This window comes from Ostrea edulis, chromosome 2 (assembly GCF_947568905.1).
Source record: "Ostrea edulis chromosome 2, xbOstEdul1.1, whole genome shotgun sequence".
NCBI classification, from domain to species: Eukaryota; Metazoa; Mollusca; class Bivalvia; order Ostreida; family Ostreidae; genus Ostrea; species Ostrea edulis.
In genome coordinates, this window is record NC_079165.1 from 2,673,962 (window position 1) to 2,695,919 (window position 21,958).

Below are 21,958 nucleotides of genomic sequence, written 5' to 3' on the forward strand. Positions count from 1 at the left end.
ACGAGTTTCTATGCCATCACTTTATGCCTTACATATTAACTTCTATTAGTTTGTACCTTACATATTAACTTCTATTAGTTTGTACCTTACATATTAACTTCTATTAGTTTGTACCTTACATATTAACTTCTATTAGTTTGTACCTTACATATTAACTTCTATTAGTTTGTACCTTACATATTAACTTCTATTAGTTTGTACCTTACATATTAACTTCTATTAGTTTGTACCTTACATATTAACTTCTATTAGTTTGTACCTTACATATTAACTTCTATTAGTTTGTACCTTACATATTAACTTCTATTAGTTTGTACCTTACATATTAACTTCTATTAGTTTGTACCTTACATATTAACTTCTATTAGTTTGTACCTTACATATTAACTTCTATTAGTTTGTACCTTACATATTAACTTCTATTAGTTTGTACCTTATATATTAACTTCTATTAGTTTGTACCTTACATATTAACTTCTATTAGTTTGTACCTTACATATTAACTTCTATTAGTTTGTACCTTACATATTAACTTCTATTAGTTTGTACCTTACATATTAACTTCTATTAGTTTGTACCTTACATATTAACTTCTATTAGTTTGTACCTTACATATTAACTTCTATTAGTTTGTACCTTACATATTAACTTCTATTAGTTTGTACCTTACATATTAACTTCTATTAGTTTGTACCTTATATATTAACTTCTATTAGTTTGTACCTTACATATTAACTTCTATTAGTTTGTACCTTACATATTAACTTCTATTAGTTTGTACCTTACATATTAACTTCTATTAGTTTGTACCTTACATATTAACTTCTATTAGTTTGTACCTTACATATTAACTTCTATTAGTTTGTACCTTACATATTAACTTCTATTAGTTTGTACCTTACATATTAACTTCTATTAGTTTGTACCTTACATATTAACTTCTATTAGTTTGTACCTTACATATTAACTTCTATTAGTTTGTACCTTACATATTAACTTCTATTAGTTTGTACCTTACATATTAACTTCTATTAGTTTGTACCTTACATATTAACTTCTATTAGTTTGTACCTTACATATTAACTTCTATTAGTTTGTACCTTACATATTAACTTCTATTAGTTTGTACCTTACATATTAACTTCTATTAGTTTGTACCTTACATATTAACTTCTATTAGTTTGTACCTTACATATTAACTTCTATTAGTTTGTACCTTACATATTAACTTCTATTAGTTTGTACCTTACATATTAACTTCTATTAGTTTGTACCTTACATATTAACTTCTATTAGTTTGTACCTGCATGCAGATAACTACTTTTGATAAGATCTCAGAAAGTCTCTTCACAATGCACTCTGTCCTAGCCACTCGGCCCGGGGTTAGTACTGAGGTAGGCGTCAACAAGCCAATATAGGCCAATGTACTCCGTCAACCTCAAGCCAATGCGCGCTGTCAACCACAAGTCAATGCGCTTGTACATCATCATACTATTAAATGGGTACTTTTCCAATCCCAAAAGCTCAATGGCGGGTGCACTGAACGTTGTTGTATACATAATATGTCATTTAATGATGTTTTATGTAAAATATGTTTATTTTGTTACCCGTTCACCCGATGTTGATTTACATGCATACAATTTCCAAGGGGGGGCTTCACTCTCAAAAGAAACCTGCTCATGGCAAGTAATAAATAACAAAACCACGGCATAAATCTTACAATTCTCGAAATTCAACTTACACTGCTAAACTGTGTGGTACACGTGTTTTGTCAAATCAACAGGTTGAATGATTTTTGCCGCTTAGCCACATATTTACCTTCTTACACTGAAGATTTTCTTCTTCTTTTTTTTTTTTTCATTATATAAAATTAGAATTACCTCCCTTAGACCTTAGATTATTTATGTACACGATTTGTGAAGTAAATTACGATTGTTTTGGTTTTCATTATTACGTGTTCTCTTTTTTCATCATTAAAAAAAGGACAGTTTTAGTGATTTCTGATAATCGAATCGTACAAAACCACCTCTAGCTATCACGATACCTATACATCATCCGTGTCATAACACTAGTATTTACCGCATGTACTTGTATTTAATTAACAAACAAGAACGGCTTCAGTACAAAATATTTGCGCGTATTATACAATCATTGTATATTTCTACGCGTTCGTTCCTTAACAAGGGGTTTCCATATTAGGCTATTTCAACTAACATTGGTATTGTTGAACCACACACACACACACACACCAACTATTAAATAGAATATGCTCGTTGCCAAATTAGGGCCTCGTGGGGCATGATCATGATGACATAAGCCTACCACATGCACTGTGATTACACATATTTACGCACTAACATAGTATGACAACCCATGTTCAGATTTTAAAACCAAACAAAAAATAATAATAATAATAAAATATATCGTATTCATCTGTGTTGTTTAAACTTCTTTAAATTTTTTAAAGTTTCTTTAGGTAGTGAGTTCTATGCTGTGATGGACAAAGCTACTAGGAATCGTGTTCAAATATGATAAGGTACTAATTTATAGGTATAGAGGTATTCTGACAGAGATATCATTATGTCTTGGGTAAATAAATTTATGCACATACATATATACAACAATAAACAAGAGTCGGTGTCAGAGAACACCGTTTCATATAGATTTTGAAAAAAGTAGAGTCACGCCGTAATATGTGAGATATGAGTTTACAGCATAAACATGCGCATCGACCAACAGCAGAAAACAACGGGAGGTGGTGTTGTAGGACACATAAGGTCCACGCTTGTTTAGTGCATTAAATACGTACATATAGATATGTATGTACCAGGTATATTTAAAGTAGTAGATTTGAATTATATAGTGTTATGCTCTGAGAAGTCAGTTGGCTCAAATAGTTGAAATGTGAAAGCACTTTTTAAGGGAAGCATCAAGGTGAATAAGAGTGCTGTTCATTATTTTGAATGGGTGTGGTATGTGTATTTCACACTGGGATTCAGCTGCACAGGACCATTATACAACGAATCATTTTATGGGACTATTCCCCGGCAGAGAGAAAAATAGTTGTCCCTAACCAGCTTTGAAAATGCACAATAAAAACTTATTTTTATCAAACGTTTTTGTCTATATTAGATATTTGAGACATGCTTAATGAGAAAATCATATTAGATTTGATGTAAATAGCTTATATTTTTGTAAGTCTTCCGTAGGTCTTCAATTACCTGTAGGTCTTCAATTAGGCAGACCGTTGCTAGTATTCGATCTGATTGATAAGGATAAGGCTGTACATACCCGAATTCATTCCTCTCTGATTCCAATGGTTTCAATAAATATAATAGATGTAAACTCATGTGTCGGATATCAGTATGAAGCATGTCAACACTGGGGGGGGGGGGGGGGGGGGGCAGGAGTAAGAATGGGAAGACAGATGTTCAATGACAGTTTGGAAAACAAATGGGGGTATAATATACTATTCCTAATGTGCACCATTCAACACAATTGTAAGTCATATGAATACAAGTCATATAAATGCAAAGGACACTATTTACGTTTGGTGCCTTTTTGGCCCCCTTAAAAAAAACGTCACAGTTTTTGATGCAGTTTTCTTTTTCCTTTTTCTTTTTTTTATGAAGAGTGTAGGTATAACTGTATTTGATGGATTTTTTTTAAATGTTGGTAATCTTCGAATATGACACCATAAACACATGCTACATTTTTACCAAGTGTTTTCCAATTTTGATTTAAAAAAAAATAATAAGCATTTCGTATTATATTTTCGTACATTTTTCCATTTTGCAAACAAAGAGCAACCTCGAGGACAAGATTCATATTGTTATGACAAAATGCATATGTCTGCAGCTTCCTAATTTGTAGAAATATTAAATTTATTAATGAAATCTCTTAGTCTAATATATTTTTAATTAAAACGAAACCAAGCACTTGAAAATACGTTTTTGGTCAAAAGTGACTTCTTACGTCAAATTACAAGAAAGGATGTGAAATAGTGGTTTCCTCATTGACTGAAGTGTCACGTTGCAATTATTGTGTGTATACTCACCCACTACATTATAAATATAAAATATGACAGAGAACTGGAAATCTACTTCATTTCAATTTTTGCTTTTTGAGGGGATAAATTCCATGAATTCGGTCCTTATCATGTGTACTTTTCTAAAAAAAAAAAAAAAAAAAAAAAAAATGGTGGAACGCCCTTCACCCTTCCTTAGCAGTATATCCTCTGATTTATTGACCTTTACATGCAGTTCATATGTTCCAAATTTAGGCTAATGACACCGTAGGACATGATGGAAATTGAAACTAAGTGTCAATGTTCCCGGATGCAAGTATTTGCCTGACAATAACTTCACATTCCCGTCCATATGGCTATATCAATAGAAAATATCATACCCCCCGGCAATATTCACAAGTAGTCACCGGATCCTCACGAATGCAAAGGAAACCAAATTACACAAACTGCTAGTATATGTACTAATCCGGGGGATAGACTGTCCATTGAGGGTCAAGATCCACGAACCATATGCTTCAGGTCCCTTGATTACATATGACATGGTGTTGACCACACTTGTCACAAACAAACTACTTTTGAAAAAATGATGAACATGAAAGTAAATTTATGTTTGTATGAGTGAATTCAAATGTAATTAATTCCCATGATTTCTCAATAAAGTCCCAAGCAGGGGGAGGGGGAGGAATCCGTATGGAATCATATAGATTTCGAATTAGTGCACATGACCTTCGAATTGAAAGAGGAAGATATGAATTTACAAAAACCAATTCTGGCCAGAAGATTTCTTTAGAAAGAAACAAAAGAATATGTGAATTATGTAACCTTAATTGTGTTGAAGATGAATTTCATTTCCTTACTGATTGTCCATTCTATGTTGAAGAGAGAAATATGTTTTTTAATGGTATATACAAGCTCAACAAAATTTTTATCTATCTAGCAAATAAGGACAAATTTACTTGGTTGATGATTAATGAAGACAAACCAGTAATTGTCAAATTGAGTGAATATTTAGTGCAAACTTTCAGAAAAAGAAGTGATGCTTTAAAACTGCAAAAATCATTATAGTTTATTATTCATATATTGGTATAATACTGATAATGTCCATCTACTTGTATATATACATGATTAGCAATTCATATATGTATGTACTTGTTTCCCCAACATGCTGCATCCACATGCAGTCTATGTAACCTGTAGTTAATGTTGTAAACTTTCTTTCTTTTTTGAATTTCCTTCTTTATAAACTGTCTTACTGTTATGCCCTCTGGGCCCAAAATTGGAATAAACTTATCTTATCTTATCTTATCTATAGGGAGGAGTGAAATATTTCAACTTTTGAACATCATAGAAAATTTACAAGTCCTTCGTCTTTTAGGAATTTTATATTTGTACTTATTTTACAACCAAACTAAGCCAGAATATCGATCCACACATCCTTCGTTTTTACTTCTTTTTTTTCAATTTTTTTAAATTTATGTGTATTTAAAATTATTATTTTATCATTTACATTTATTTATTTATCTATTTATTTATTTTTGAGTAATTAAGTGTCTAGTACACACAGAATGAACATCCCGGGAACTTCATTTCTCTCTGCAGTGTAAACAACTCTTTGCTGATTATTTTATACACAGTGTAATCGTGCATTTATCTATATACAGTAAATGCTCAGCATCATGCACGACAGATGATATATAGCCAACAAACCAAACACAGTCATGTACTTCTAGAGTCATAAAACCGTACCACACATAAATTTTATCCAAAAAAAAATTAAATAAATAGAGAGAGGATCGAAAAACACCATAATCTGTCTATCCATACACCTGACATTTACGTTTATCTTATAAAAATCAATAATTAAATCCAAATTGTTCTTCAAACCTTTGTATTTGTTTTTGTTATTCCTTTTAATGCCCTTTTAGCAACTTGTCAATTTTTTTTAAAATCCAAGTCACCACATTGGCGGCATTCAGAGAGCTTACAGCGTTCCTTCAGAGTGAATGTGCACTTTTGGCTGCTGTCTTATTTTAATCATTTTATCTTTTCATAGATTAGATATAGAATGAAAAGTACATTTTGTTATTGTTAAATCGATAGTGCAAAATTGCGCGTACTTTTTTGTTCCGGAACCGAGCGGAAGTGGTAGCAAACACTAAATTAGACGACAAAAACATCTGTAAACCGTAACATTTCGACAATGACATTTAGAATTAAAATGAGTGGGTTTCTTTATTGTTGATATCGGGATTTTTTCAATGAAATGGAATTCTATTCATTTTTTCCCCCCATTGACGTTTATGAAACTTGATATATGCAACATTGGCGTATTGTACAATGGTAACAGGATATGTACAGACGACATAATGAAATGTAATAAAATGACCAAAAAACAAAGGCATTCTTTAACAAATATTTTACCCATGCAAGTTTTCCGGGTACGAGAGTTCTGGATTGGCCGAGTACGTACTAATTCAACCCAATGGGGACCATACCATGGTTCAGGAAAGGGGTTTATCTTTAACCCCCCTCCCCAAACCAAACGAATACTAGTCTACAGTTTTATTTGCCACCTTTCCCCTCAAATATAGTGGACACAAACACAGAAGTCGTAGTTAGCACCGAGTCGCAAAGTCATGGTGAACGTTTCAGACAAATGGTGTTCCAAGTGCCACGGCTAAAGATGCGTGTTTCGGGGTGTTTTTTATTTTGTCTTTTACATATACTTGCATGTGTTCTCACACGTTCATGAGAAATAATATGTCACGTTTGACATAAGTGCAATTCGTTGCGAAGAAGATCCTTGAGGGCGAGCATGTATATTGCATACATACCATAAAAAAATACACAACATTGCATGAAAAATTACATAAGTTTCCAATTTCTCGAGTTAGATCCATATAACGAGTTTCTCTGTCACATTACAAGGTACATTTATTGAAACTGTCGAAAGCAGAAGATAAAACTTGGGCAGACGACAGGAAGAATGACGGATTAGCGGGTTAATGTGTCCCTGATGTCCAGGTTGTAAATGTTTGACAAATGGCCATAAATCAGGAATTCTTGTGAACTCGAGCCGCTGTCAAAGTCATCAAACCCCAATACATATCTCCTCTCTCTCTCTCTCTCTCTCTCTCTCTCTCTCTCTCTCTCTCTCAGTATTTAATACATTTATTTGTTAGAAAATTTTCAGTAAACATAAGCTCATTTGAGTATGAAATGGGTCAATATTTAATCTATTCTATTTTACAATTCTCACTTTGGATGGTCGATATTTTGTACACAATAAAGCCCAACTATTCAAGCTGGGCATGTGGGTGTCGTTCACGATGTCTTGTGAAGGTCAACTACGAATTAAATTTGTTTTTCTCTTACAACTTAAATTCATTCACAAAATCTTGTAGCCTGATTTCACAAAGAACGGATTAAATATGTCCCCCAATCCACATTCTACTTTTCAATACACACAGGAATTCCTTTTGAACGAATCCAAAAAAAACAGCTTAAGTATGCTTGCAAAAATAACTTGTTCGCAAATAATATTTTAACTCTTATTCTTCACGCAGAAAGTATGCATTAAAGACTAACTCAAATATTTAGAAAGGTACTTAGATATGTTTACTTATTCTAAATTTAGTGTACATATGTACACAAAACATGTTACAGATTGTGAGAAAATAGATTTGAAATATATTGATATTAAAACTAGCCCCAGTCTTAGTTCATGCGAATACTTAGTGTTGTCGATATGACGAATATTGAACAACATCTGTGCTGCTTTGTTGTAAACTTGAATTTGATCAGCAAAATTGGTCAGTACAATATAGAAAAATGACAGATGGCTGTGCTGAATGAATTTGGGAAGAAAAAAGTTAAAACAGGAAAAAACAAACCGGAAATTCAATGGTTGTCAGTCTTATTGATTCTAAATCGTCTCCATATTGTTCCTCCTTTGTGGGGAGATGTGCGGAAGTTTGAATAAGTAATCGAAAACGTCATGGTTACGCAAGCCAGAGATCCACGTACATGTATATATCTCACTGAACGCGCCGTGGTGTTTAAGTTTCCTGCAGCTCTCTCTCTCTCTCTCTCTCTCTCTCTCTCTCTCTCGCAAGAGATCAGTATTTAATATTGGAATATGACGGTACTTGTGATTTGACATGCGGGTTCAGTCCTCTTTTATGTTCAACTTATGCGTCTTTTTATCATGATTTTGGTTTTTTTAAATAAACGTGACTGCCAATGTAGATTATATTGCATAAAAGTTTTCACAATTTCCAACCATCGAAATCTTATCCCCATTTAATGCTATTAACTGATTATCTATTCACACTTAAAGTTATTAAAGCAGAATAAAAGTGAAATGATGTCGTTATCAAGACAGCTACACGAAATATATATTTTATAGATGTTAGAATATAATTGTGACACGGGATCCTCTCTCTAAGATTTCACAAAATTGACAAGATTTGGATGAACATGCTGTTATAAGCATTTGATTTAAGCTCAGTCACAGCAGCTTAAGTTGTCATTGACGTCACAGATTACACAAACCAGTGTAATTTGAGAAAACGGGCACCTGTTACTTTATCCAGAAAAATTAATAAATGCTGAAATCTGGTAAACAATTATCACATTTCTCACTCTGCTCCTGGATCTGAGCGCTGTCACACGTATTCCGACAGACGACGGAATTATCCTGTAAGAGGATATTCGGCGATAACACGTTTGTTTGAAGATGTTTCTTTAATATTCTATTGATTTTACTGCTATAAATATACGAACGATTTTTATGTACACAACTTGATATAACGGATTCCTGAAAAATCGGAAAGACGAAGCCAACTTTTATTACCGGCTTTAAAGTGGTACTGAAGTCACCGAGTCGCAATTTTGTTTGTTTTTCAACTTTATATCGGATGTATAACTACGTCAAAGCGCCGACTTGTAAGAGGAAGTTTTTTCATATCTGTTCAATTGCAAAGCATGTACATGCATTTTCACTGCACTTGAAGTTTGTTTATGTAAATAATAGAAAAGTCATAAACATCATCTTTGTCCGATTTTTTTACCCACAAAAATGAATTTAAAATCGTTGCTATGTTTAACACGTAATACAACCTATTGACATAATATATGCGCATTTCAATATTATGTCTGAAAAGAATATTTTTGAGGCATTGTACTGAATACATATATCTAAAATAATGTCTTGTTATAGCAAAAAGCCTAATCGATATGCTACATAATGTATATGGAATGCGCAACGAGAGCAGTTAAACGTGGCCATCGTTGCCAAGATCAACATCTACATATATGAAGAAAAAACCCGCTCTATAACTCTTATTCATAGAATCTTTAAAAAAAACATTCTTCATAAATATATTTTTGTTTATTTTGTATCAGAATTAGATAACACAAGAGCTATCTGAAGCCCCACTTAATCTCGGTCATTTCTTCTCCAATGTTCCTTTCTTCCATTATCCAATTTGTGTAAAGGGGGAAAAAAAGAAGACGGTAAAACTTGTGTATTTTGAGGTCTGCAGTACATCTCAATCTCTATTCCATACACTCTCACATAGGGTCGTTAGAACTGTGTTGTATATATCAAATCTCCTAGTCCTCCCTTTATGTAAAACGGTGCATCTATCTAATTGTGTAGCATCCAGTTTTATGTTATTTTGTTATACTTTCTCAGCATTAGCCAAGTCCAGTTCACTTTATGAACTCCATCGGAAATAAGCTTACGATGAGCTTTTATGGACTCTACATTGATAATTGATATCATTTGTTTGGCGTGTGTCGAATCTTTAACCGTTATTTGTATGGTGCCGGGAATCCAGTCAATGTTCAAATAGCTTGCTGTGTTTTTTTCCCTGCCACTCTGTGATGTCATTAGCTGAATGGAATTAAATTTAAAAAAAAGACAGCAATCAAAAACGTGGAATCCTCTCAGTTACCATAGAAACAGTGACCTTCACTGCCAATTCTTAAATCAAAATCCGCCAGACAGTCTTAAAGTTGTTCAGACAAAGAAGCTAGCAATTTTAATACTCAATTTACAAACGTAACAAAGACTATCTCCTGAAGCGTCCCACGGACGAGACTGTCCCTACATTGTAATCTCCATACATCATATGATCACGGGCAATTATATCGCTTGGGTTCGAATTTATTGTTAAAGAGTAAAGGTATATAACTCTGAATATAGGGTACCCAAGTTCGTCGACGAAAAAACAATAAACCACATAATAACACACAACCATTTACATTACTACCAAAGTTCATTTCTTTAATAGTAAATTTGAACCCAAGAGACATAACTGCCTGTGATCGTATGCACAAGAGCCCGAGTTTCAGTTATACGTCATGTACAATGGTGGAATACAAATGTATATTTAAAAAATAATCCAATTAAGGTTGTTGTTTTTTAATTAATGTATGTGGCATTAAAGTCATGAATAAATATAGCTGCATATTTGTGTGAAAATAATAATTTTTGTATAACAAACATTGTCCATCTTGAACTTTGAACGGGCACCGTCTGTTGCATTTGCCCTGCTCTCCTCGATCTTTTGTGAATTAAGTTTGTTGAGCTCTTTGCATTTATGCCACATCAATTTTCTGGAAGTAAAAAAAAACCCACAGTGCTTTCAACGTTTCAAAAAAAAACCAATACTTCATTAACATTAAATTTTACTGAAGGCAATTAACAGTTTACAATATATATATATATATATATATATATATGTATATTATATATTTAAACTCAACTTTGTGCACAAATTCAGATATAACTGTGAACAAACCTTTCGTATATTTTGTGAAGTTTTGATTATGAATTGTGATAATCTTTTATTTCCCGCTGCTCAAAAACGAAGACAGTGCAAGAAAAAGGAAGTAAATATACAAGCTAACGAGGAACAAATGTGTGATGATGACAAGGAAAAACGCACGCAAACAACGCACTTCAGCTTTCTGAAATTTACGCACCGGAGTACCTCTCCATCGTTCTCATATCTGACCCTTAAAATAAAAAAAAATAAAATAAAACTGACTATAATGAATTCAATTGCCATACTCGTCCATTAATGACGTCATTACGTATGTACTTGAAGTTACTAGAAAGAAAAAATTAATACTGCAAATGTAGCTTTATTAATTTCATTACTCGTTAGTTCTTGCACGCTGCTGTATCAGTTGTAAGAAAAGTAACAGTTTGTAAAAAGGAATTATTCTACTACTACTTGAATATCAGCCAACTTCGAATCGAAGTAAACAAGATATCGCAAGGTCAGCTCCTCCCCCTTAATTTGATTGGCTAATGTATCATTCTACAAATATATAGCGCAATACGTGTGTAGGTTCATTCATAAAATTTGACTCGCTCTGAGAGACAAGGTATATAACATTTAGCTGAAGGATATTTTGAACATTTAACAGGTGTCTAGTGATAAGTGTGAAGGAAGTTAACATTCTCCATTTTGTATAGAGGACATTAATCCATGGCCCTTATAGAAGAAGACAGCATTGAATTTTTAGAAGATCAAATCGTCCCTGATCAAGACGATCTGTTTCTACCGCCGTCTGAAGTCGCTTGGAATGTAAGTTTGACAATATGTTGTTAACAGTTTTCAGAATTGATAATGTTAGTGATAATTATAAAGTATATTCTAAGTTAATATGTATGTTATGCCATCGTGCCATCTCACCATATGATGAATGGCGGAGTAATCTCTCTAACCATCATAATAAATGAGTGCGTGATTCGGTCGCAAATCTGGTAGAAACTCGCGTAGATAATGCCTGAAAATTATCGATTTCAATTCGCTGTTATGTACCATTGCAAGAAGGAAATTGAAAATCGTTATTCTAGCGCTCAGCTGTGAACTAAACTGGCCAAAGTAAGATTAAATAATTTTGAGATAAAATGTCGGTCGCTCGATTCGGGTCAAATGGCTTGACAATGACTACTAAACCATGTGATCGCTATCTCCTTATGCCTATTTGTACGGATATGTATTGCGAAAGCACCGCGGGGTGGATTACTCAGATAGATAATGAATTCACACAGCGAGAACTGAAGCATTTTGTTTATGATAGCGTCGCCCTCTGAATATCTACCAAAATTCCATTCATTGTCTTCACTGGGACTTAGGTTATCATGAAAAAAAAAAAATCTTTGATATTGAAAAGTTCGGATACATCTATAATTGTTCAGATTATATTGGTCTTGTTTGGAAAATTAAACCCAACAGTAATCGAGTTTGGAGCTTTGACTGGCTAGCGATAAGATCTTCGCGAACGTTGTGAACTTGTTCATTCATACACGTTTCTGCGTTGCCAAGAATTCATTCATAAATCGCCAAACGCGTAGGTGTATCGTAAGGCTCTCGCGGGCTTTATCGATTTACTTTAACAAACATGTTTTTCGAACGAATGCTAGACCACGGTTAGTCATCCGTTACAAAACAGATCGATTACTGGAAGCTGTTTGGTGAACTTCATCGACGAACCGAATAATTAACACAAATAAATATTACATATAATATACAGCCCCAAAGCCTACATTTCTGTTTTACTTAGTGTAAATGAACATATGTAAGAAAAATGTCATTTCATACACAGGTTAAATCCGTGGACTTCGAAAAGTACCTGTACCTGACAGATCAGGGTCCTGCTGCCAAGAAGCTGCGTCGGGAAAGTTCCTCGCTTGTCGATGAGTTCTTCCAAGATGATTTAAAAGACAGTCCCGAACTCAACAACGCCAAGCATATTGTTAATCAGGGTTTTTTGGGAAGAAAGCGGTACCTCGACCTGAATAACTTGAGGACAGGTCTGTGTCCTCCGAGGTCCGGTGATGTATTCAGGCGCGAGGTCTCGCCTTTGGCGGAGGAGGTCCGCGAAGACGGTTTACAACGACTTGGCCTGATCAAATCGCCGGCAAAGACGACGAAAATTGACTTGAGTGAAACAATGCTAGATCCCGCTTCCATGGTGACAGGGGGTTTCGTCGATTTACGTGAACAAAGTAAACACGTCGACGATTCGATATGGGAGGACGTGAAAGACAGTATTGATATGGTGAATTCTGAAGAGAACACAAACTCTGCAAAAGATCCTATAGTGATTAAAGAGGAGGAGGACGATATATCGTATAAACCAGCTTGCCAGTTTCAAAATTCTAGAATCCCATCTTTTGAAAACATTTCTGTGAAACTCGAGCCATCACCCTCTAGTTGTCTTTTGGCGGGCTCTAACACGGATGATAATGTCAGACCCAAATCTCTTTCTCTGCCCCAGCAGCAGATGATGTTCTCGCAACCCCCCTCCTCAGTCACCCAGTACATGGCTCAGTTGAATAGCATTGCAATGAACAAATCTATGACGTCATCGACATTTTCGACGCCAACGCCTCCTCACATGGTCCCTGTTTTCCTCCCTCCTACTCCACCCAACTCGGAGCCCAACAGTCCTAGTCAAGATGCCCCCATGAGGCGCACTCCCCCTCCCCCTTACCCAGGAGTTCAAAGACACCAGAGCTTCAGCACTCTGAACATTCAACCTATCCCATATACTCCCGCTCCCCCCAGGACAACAAGCAAGATGCAAATGACTCATCCAGGATGTTCGACAATCAAGTACAACAGAAAGAACAACCCGGACCTGGAGAAAAGAAGAATCCACTTCTGCGATTTCCCAGGTAAATATTTCCTTCTCTTAGTTGAAGTTCTAGATCAAACTGCTCTGAACACCGAGAAAAATATAAAGGGGAAAATATTCAATAATGTATATGAGCTTGTGATATTCGTAACAAGCCATTGATGAATTTTATGACTTTAACCAAGCGGGAACGACTTTAATTTTGCTATCTTTGAATCACTCGGCGAACAATAAAACGATTTAAATCAATCAATTTGGAAATGCATTTCCATGGAACCATCTTCGGGGACATTGTAGCGAAAACTCGCTCGAAAAAAATCAATATTTTTTCCATTGCAAAACTATATATCTAAAAGTGCAGAGCAATATGATCAAGACGCATCGATTTTTCTGTCTACAAAATATTTTATAGGTAAGCTGGGTCTAACTTGTGTTTATCGCTTGTTTTTTGCAGGCTGCAGAAAAGCATACACGAAAAGCTCGCATTTGAAAGCTCACCAGAGAATCCATACAGGTAATTGATGTTTCACAGCCATTAATTTTTTCATTACTGTGAAATGAGATAGAAATACAAAACTACCAAAAAAAAAAAATGCAAATTGTGACGTTTCTTGAATATTTCTTTTACAGGTGAAAAACCATACAAATGTCATTTCCAAAGCTGCCAATGGCGTTTTGCAAGGTCCGACGAGCTTACTCGCCATATACGAAAACACACTGGAGCCAAGCCCTTCAAATGCAAGGTCTGCGATAGATGCTTTGCCCGGTCCGATCATCTCGCTCTACACATGAAGCGCCATGAACCCAAAACCAAGTGAACACTCTCCACCCACCCGGAGGAACATTTTTGGTGACAACCCATCTTTGCTTTTTTTGGAGCCATTTTGGGTGCGCATTTGGTCGACACTTCCTTGGTAGATCTGGTACTGCCATAAACCATTTTTTGCTGTGGCAACCAGAAGGTTTAAGAAGGAGAGAGGTCCGATTAGACATACCTGATGTCTAACATTGTTGTCCAGACTTTGTTCTGATTGGCAGAATGCTAATTGTATGTGGCATATAGACATGTAGAGGCAGCTAGGCGACTCGTGGGCTAACTGGTGCAGACGGGACAGAATATGTCGGAGAAGACTTTAAATAAGTTGTTGTTATCAATGTTTATTTGTTAACTTTATGGACAGTTATAGTCATTTGTTGTAATTTCTACAAATAATCAATGGAACGAATCACGCACTACTTTTACGCCATATGTTTGCGTTGACGCATTTGGACTTTGGCCAATTAGTGTAACGAAGCATGAAAAAACGATCATTTTAGAAAAGATGAAAACAGCTTTAAATAATAAAGTGTGTGTATTGGTCTGAGACACAAATGACTATGTAAGAATTCCCCCTTTTCTGCTTGTACCAGCCATATTCCCATTATTGTTGAATCTGTAGAAATTCCATTTCCAAGCATACGGGTCTTTGACCAATCATATGTATTCGCTTTGTTACTGGAGCCTGCGCAAGTTGTTTTTTTTCTTGTGAGATAGCTGTTATTTCTTGTTGTGATAATTCTCTTTCGCCATTTTGTGTTATATAGTGTGAATATCTGTTTCTGCGCTCAACATGAGAACTAGTTTTTATGAAATATTTTTTATTTGTATAATGAATGTATTATTTCAAATTTCTCAATAGTTTATTTCATGAATAAATATTTGAAAAATAAACAATTATGTCTTTGTCCACAAATTTGGCAGAATAATTGCCGTCTGGTGAAATCATATTTGAAGACTGCTTAATGCTACCGGGAATCAATACCGGAGTCACAAGATCAGACACGTCTGCAAAGGAATATTACTATTAATGGAGGAGCACCGAGCGTATCTAAATAGGTTGTTGACACAATTTACTCAAGCAGACGACAGTAGTCAAGACGTCAATGAGTCTGTGATATATACGACTGTTGCAGGCACGGATTGTGCGGATCTATACTGTTTGCCAACACTGGGTATTATTTCCCTGATCTGTTCAAGACAATTATTTTATTCGATAGCAAAAATGAGGTTGTTGCCTTTATAAACATGATTCAGCAAAAAAAAAAAAAAAAAAAAAATATGTGTTGCTGTTAATTGGAGAACATTCAATACGTGTACCTCACAAGGGATAAGAAAAACTTGTGAAAAGATTTTTTTGGAAAGGAAAAAAAAAATCTTTTTACAAAGCAAGAAAATGTAGGAATTTGTTAAGTAGAAACTTTTGGTGTTTTTCTCCTCAGTTTATACAACTTGTTCAACACGTTTCCATTAATAGGAAGACACATCTTCTGTCGACAGAATCAAGCTGTCGAGAGATATTACAATGGCGGTCGTTTCCTTGACCAGCTCACGAGGAGGCAAACAGTACGTGTCGAAATCGTGCTCTGATAAAATGTTGCAAAGTAAAGTGTAACGTTTTGTACTGTTAGATGGTCTACAGATAAGCGCCGAGGGGACTGACTGAACAAGACATCTCCAGAAATCTGTTTCTACCGGCTGTTTACACAGCCATACGGAAGTCCGATAGAATGCATTGAATATCATAAGACGATTTGTACATTTTACCACTTCCAATAACTCTAGCCGGTATCATGTATGATGTTGTCAATACCAAGAATCTACGCTTTTATCATTTTATGACAGATAAGGATTTTCTCTTATCGATCGAATTAATTCTCATAGGGTTTGATATATAGAATCATGTACAATTCAATTTAGATAATTTTTCACTTTGCGGTGGAAACATTAGATGCGTTTGTTTTAAATAAGTTTATGGATTTCTACAATTCGACACCTGTCTGAAACCACTAGCGCACGAATCTGACGTCGGGCTTTTTCTAATTTCGTAGATTTGACAACTTCATATGTTTTGTCACAACCTCATGTCAAATTTTCGCATTGCCTCGGGACACAAAGCTCCTCGTAAACAACGGAGTCCATAAAGATCATCACAGTCAATTTTGTTTTCAAGGCAGATGAAAAAAAGCGATTCGTTTTTTTACGTTTTAAAACACATTAATAGGAAAAACATAAAAACGATTCTACAAATATAAGAATGCAGATCTCCCCATTCATTTTACGAGAGCTTGCCCTTGAGAAAAGTTGAAAAGGGGAGCCTTAGTAAGATTTAAAACAACTATAGAGCCTATATTTTTATTATATAACAGGAAAAGTCGAAAATGACCAGTATCAGAGTTCTCGAAATCATGTAGAGACTGAAAAGTGTTCAATCTTAATAAAAAGCTGTACGTGGCGATAGGGAGATAAAGTGGAGTGTCCTTGAGAGAATTCTGTGACGTCAGGAGCTATTTACTTAACACTGAACTCTACAAACAGTCAAGCGATATGAGGAATTTAAAACGAAACATACTGTTTAATTAGACTGTTTATCTAATAAGAAAAAAAATAAAGAAAGATATATTTTGTTGTATAATTCTCTGACTTAAAATCATTGCCAGGTTATTTATTGATTTTTTTTTTTTATATACACGTTGAATTCGTGTATGTACATGATTCCAAACAGTGACCAATCTCGTTATACAAAATTAATGTACACTTTTTTTCAATATCAAACAGTTTACTCAATTTTCTATTATACTAAGCAAATAAAATTTCCCAAAAAGATATATTTCTATCACGTACAAAGTTTAATTAAATAGAGGTTTTGCAAAATTCTATGACGTCACATAAGGGCGGAGCTACCTTTAAAATGGAGGTATCTTGTGGTAGGCGTTGGCCTCACTGCTATGCATACGTTAACAAGAAGTGAGAAGCGTACAAGAGACTTCCGAGTCCTCTGTTCTTCCCTGTATGAGTGATATCAAATATGAAATGTTTACAATTCAAGTATTTCATTGAAAAGGTGAAGAAAGCGAACAGTGATCAATTTCACAACTCCTATAAAGAATGAAAAGTTCAAAGTCGGGCAAACACGGACCCCTGTATATACCAGAGGAGGAATCATGTGTCTAGGAGGAGTAAGCATTCCCTGTCGACCGGTCACACCCGCCGTGAGGGCTATATCTTGATTAGATAAAGAGTAATTCATATAGTCAAAATCATTGAGTAAAGAACGGCCTAACAATCGGTATGAAATACGTTAGACATGACGAATTGTAATGGTGAGTTTTGTAACGGGGGGCATTGTATATAGCTATAGTGTAATGGCCAGATAATGCGGGAGTTGTGAAATAAGTATAATGCCAATGGAACAAACGAACTCGAATTTTCTGTACAGCATGGGCAGAAATAAAACATATATTAGACACAATCTTAGTGCAGATGGTTCAATTAAGTAAGAATGTGTCGGAAGGACCTCTAACTGTAATGATCACTCACACAACTTCAAACAAAAAATGATTACATCATATTCATAGATCGCAGTAATGAGTTTCCAAGCATACATGTTTCTAGTATTGATGGTGGTGCTATTTCCTTATTTCATTGACAGAACCAAAACAGTACCGGAAGTTGATAATCATTAAAACGCGCGAGGCAAATCGCAGGACTACGTTGAACATCCTATAAACACTGAGAGATTGAATAGCATGGTACCAGTTGTTGTAGGTATTTAATGATTGTTCATTCCTTTGAATGTAATAGATATACTACTCGTGACCCAATTAAGGTGAAAAAGCGTGTTCATGGTCTCAATGTTTAAACATTTTAAAACTAAGAAAATCAAGATGTTTCGTTCAAAATCGTTCATTGGTAAAAAAAAAAAAAAAAAACAAAAAAAAAAAAAAAAAAAAAAAAAAAAAACACTATTGATCCCCCAAAGAGTATGACCACACTTTTATAGATTATCTCGGTATTTTCACAACATACGGTCATATTTCGTAATCTTTTTCGATTTTGATTTATTTGTTTTAATTTCGTTTTGATTAAAAAAAAGTAGTTTGCCAACATTTGAAAATTATAACGAGGAAGGATACATTGTTTCCCGATTCACGGAAAATCCAATTTGGAGACTGACGGCAAGGATGATTAAAATGAATATAAAATGTGCTAGCAATTCTTCGATCATTTTGGCCTGCTGGCTTAAATGTTATAGAAAAACAGGACCTATTCTAGAACAAAAGCTGCAAAGGACGTCGATATTAACGAGGGATTCCTTTACAGTTTCATGTTAGTGGCATATTAACTTTTGATTTAAACACAGGAGACAGTCACTAATAATCATGTCGTACGAAGATTCTGTCTCTTATTAAGTCTTCAAACTTTCACGTGGGTCTAAATTCAGACAGTGATTTGCACGCGTTTGGAAATTCCACAGTACATTCTATTGATCCTGTCTCTGCTCCGAATCACAGGCGGATTTAGAGGGACGGAGAGGCGCGCTTATCTCCCTCTAAATACGGGAAAGGTTTATAGTTAGGTTTTACACTCACGATTGATTGATTGTATCTTGCTTAACGTCTCGCTCGAGAATTTTTCACTCACACGTCACCAAGACCGGTGAAGGGCTTCAAATTTAGGCCTATGCTCGGCGCTTACGGCCATTGAGCAGTGAGGGTTCTTTAGCGTGCCACACCTACTGTGACACGGGACATCCGTTTTAAGGTCATCTCCGAGACCCGTGACATTCACACCTGATGCCGAGCTTTTGGCGATGGAACTGTCACCCCCTGTTTTAACGACTTAGGTTTGTCGCGGCCGGGATTCGAACCCCGGGCCTTCCGCATGCGGGGCGAACGCTTCCCTCTCGGCCACACTCACGAAGATAAATCGAGAAGTATAATTATTTAATGGTGTAAATCGCTGTGGTATGATAGACAATATTTAACCAGAGGTATTCGTAATATTACATTATTCCCTTCCTGTTCAGTTACCCTGTTTTGAAATTTTCCCCACTCCCTATACCCTAATCATTGGTTCTCCCTTGAGAATCGAAGGAGTGAAAACGCGATGTGAACGGAGCAAAACTGACATCGCTGCTTCGCCACCGCAACTTCATCCTCTCGTCTTCTTAATTTTGCACTATCCCCCCTCCCTCCCACTATCACCGTTTCCCTCACACTATCGCCCTCCCCTCGCACTATCACCCCTTCCCTCGTACTATCGCCGCTTCTCTCGAACTATCCCCCTTCCCTCGAACTATCCCCCCTTCCCTCGCACTATCGCTGCTTCCCTCGCATTATCGCCCCTTCCCTCACACTATCGCCCCTTCTCTCGCTCTATCACCGCTTCCCTCGCACTATCGCCCCTTCCCTCGCACTATTGCCGCTTCCCTCGCACTGTCACCCCTTCCTTCACAATATCACCCCTTCCCTCGCACTATCGCCCCTCCATCGCACTATTGCCCCTTCCCTCACACTATCACCCCTTCCTTCACAATATCACCTCTTCCCTCGCACTATCGCCGCTTCCCTCACACTATCACCCCTTCCTTCACAATATCACCTCTTCCCTCGCACTATCGCCCTTTCCCTCAAACTATCCCCCCTTCCATCGCTCTGTCGCCCCTTCCCTCGCACTATTGCCCCTTCCCTCGCACTATCGTCGCTTCCCTCGCGCTATCACCCCTTCCATCGCCCTATCGCCCCTTCCATGGCTCTATAGCCCTTTCTTTCACACTATCGCCGCTTCCCTCGCACTATCGCCCCTTCCCTCACACAATCGCCACTTTCCGCGCACTATCTCTCTTTCCATAACCCCTTTCCTATTCCCACATTTCTGACTGAGGAATAAAAAATGAATGCATGTATTTAAATGTATTCAAACATTATATCAGATGATAATGAATCAACTTTTCTTTGTCATTCTCTTACCATTTCCTATTCCTGTTCCCCGTCGATGAAAGGTGAATATAACTAACAGTGATCAATCTCATAAATCCCATAATCAATACAAAATAGATAGTTGGGCAAAAACGGACCCCTGGACACACCAGGGGTGGGATCAGGTGCCTAGGAGGAGTAAGCATCCCCTGTCGACCGGTCACACCCGCCGTGAGCCCTATATCTTGATCAGGTAAACGGAGTTATCCGTAGTCAAAATCAGTGTGCCACGAACGGTCTAACAATCGGTATGAAACACGTCAGAAAGCATTTGACCCAATGGTAGGTCGTATTGGCAAACTAGATCGTTATAACGACCATAGAATTTGCGAAATGCTGACTTTAAACGAGACTGTTGAAACCACTGTACCATTAACTTGTTTGTCAGTAGCTTGCCTCGATTTAAAAACTGACCATACGCAGAACAAGTTCTTGCGTATCGAATCAGTTGAGAGAAATAAACACCATAATATGTAGGTGATAATGGAATATTGCTACATAAGTACAGTATATGGGAAGTTGACGATGGAGATGTTGAAATCATCCCGTTTGTCATAAAGTTGAGTTGTTAGTTTGCCATTAATATCTACTTACAATAAAATATCTAAGTATGAAGCAGAAGTAGACGACTCTGTGTTGTCTTTTATTTCGAGCTCGCAGGGATATATCGAATCGACATATGAATGAAAGTTATTATTGTTAATAGATAAAACGTCGTCAATATATCTAAATGTCGAGAGATTTTTTCTTCTCACGTAGAAGTTTCTGAATAAATTCTGCTTCAAATGATATGTCATTTACTTTGTAATTTTTCCAACGTCGATACACAAGAGCTTATTCTACGTATGATAAGTTTTTAAATCGAGACAGGCTACTAACAAAGAAGTTGATATTACAGGGGTTTCATCCGTCTCGTTTAAAGTCAACATTTCGCAAATTATACGGTCATTGTAACGATCTAGTTTGCTAATACAACCTATGATTGGGTCAAATGCTGTCTGACGTGTTTCATGCCACTTGTTTGACCGTTCTTTACACATCAATTTTGACTGCAGATTGCTCCGTTTACCTGATCAAAATATTAGGCTCACGGTGGGTGTGACCGGTTGACAGGGAGTGCTTACTCTTCTTAGACACATGACTCCTCCTCTGGTATGTCCAGGGGTCCGTATTTGCCCAACTTTCAAAATTGCATTCCTTATAGGAGTTGTGAGATTGATCACTGTTCGCTTTCTTCACCTTTTCAATGAAATACTTGAATTGTAAAAATTTCATATTTGATATCACTCATACAGGGAAGAACAGAGGACTCGGAAACCTCTTGTACGCTTCTCACTTCTTGTTAACGTATGCATAGCAGTGAGGCCAACGTCTACCATGACAAGATACCTCCATTTTTAAGGTAGCTCTACCCTTATGTGACGTCATAGGCTTTTGCAAAATCTTTATTTGATCAAACTTTGTGCATGA

At 36.1% G+C, this 21,958-nt stretch overlaps 3 protein-coding genes across 8 annotated transcripts in view; 1 reads left to right on the top strand and 2 right to left on the bottom strand.

Annotated features, from left to right (window-relative positions):
* LOC125679954 (phosphoribosylformylglycinamidine synthase-like) overlaps positions 1–6,165 on the bottom strand; it is a 48,141-nt gene extending 41,976 nt beyond the window's left edge. For 2 of the 3 annotated variants that reach the window (XM_056157285.1, XM_056157283.1), the window contains exon 1: positions 1,742–6,165. The gene's annotated coding sequence lies outside the window, so the exon portion shown is untranslated. The remainder of the gene's footprint in view (positions 1–1,741) is intronic. The other variant, XM_056157284.1, reaches the window with a different exon arrangement.
* Positions 6,166–9,403: 3,238 nt separating this feature from the next.
* The window catches only part of LOC125679958 (ATP-dependent DNA helicase RecQ-like), a 28,024-nt gene continuing 15,469 nt past the window's right edge, over positions 9,404–21,958 (bottom strand). The window contains exons 1-3 of one of the 4 annotated variants that reach the window (XR_008800752.1): positions 11,170–11,303; positions 10,837–11,053; positions 9,404–10,651 (exon numbers count right to left, since the gene is read on the bottom strand). Coding sequence is in view for 1 of the 4 variants with exons in the window: in XM_056157290.1 (XP_056013265.1) it covers positions 10,644–10,651 (8 nt within the window). In the remaining 3 variants the exon portion in view is untranslated. Of the gene's footprint in view, positions 10,652–10,836; positions 11,080–11,169; positions 11,304–21,958 lie in introns of those variants that run through there. The other 3 variants (XR_007371916.2, XR_008800751.1, XM_056157290.1) reach the window with 3 other exon arrangements.
* Positions 11,185–15,401, top strand: LOC125679945 (Krueppel-like factor 5). The gene is made up of 4 exons (XM_048919396.2): positions 11,185–11,631; positions 12,656–13,730; positions 14,145–14,204; positions 14,321–15,401. The coding sequence occupies exons 1-4, from the start codon at positions 11,533–11,535 to the stop codon at positions 14,506–14,508; spliced, it is 1,422 nt and encodes a 473-aa protein (XP_048775353.1). The 5' UTR covers positions 11,185–11,532; the 3' UTR covers positions 14,509–15,401.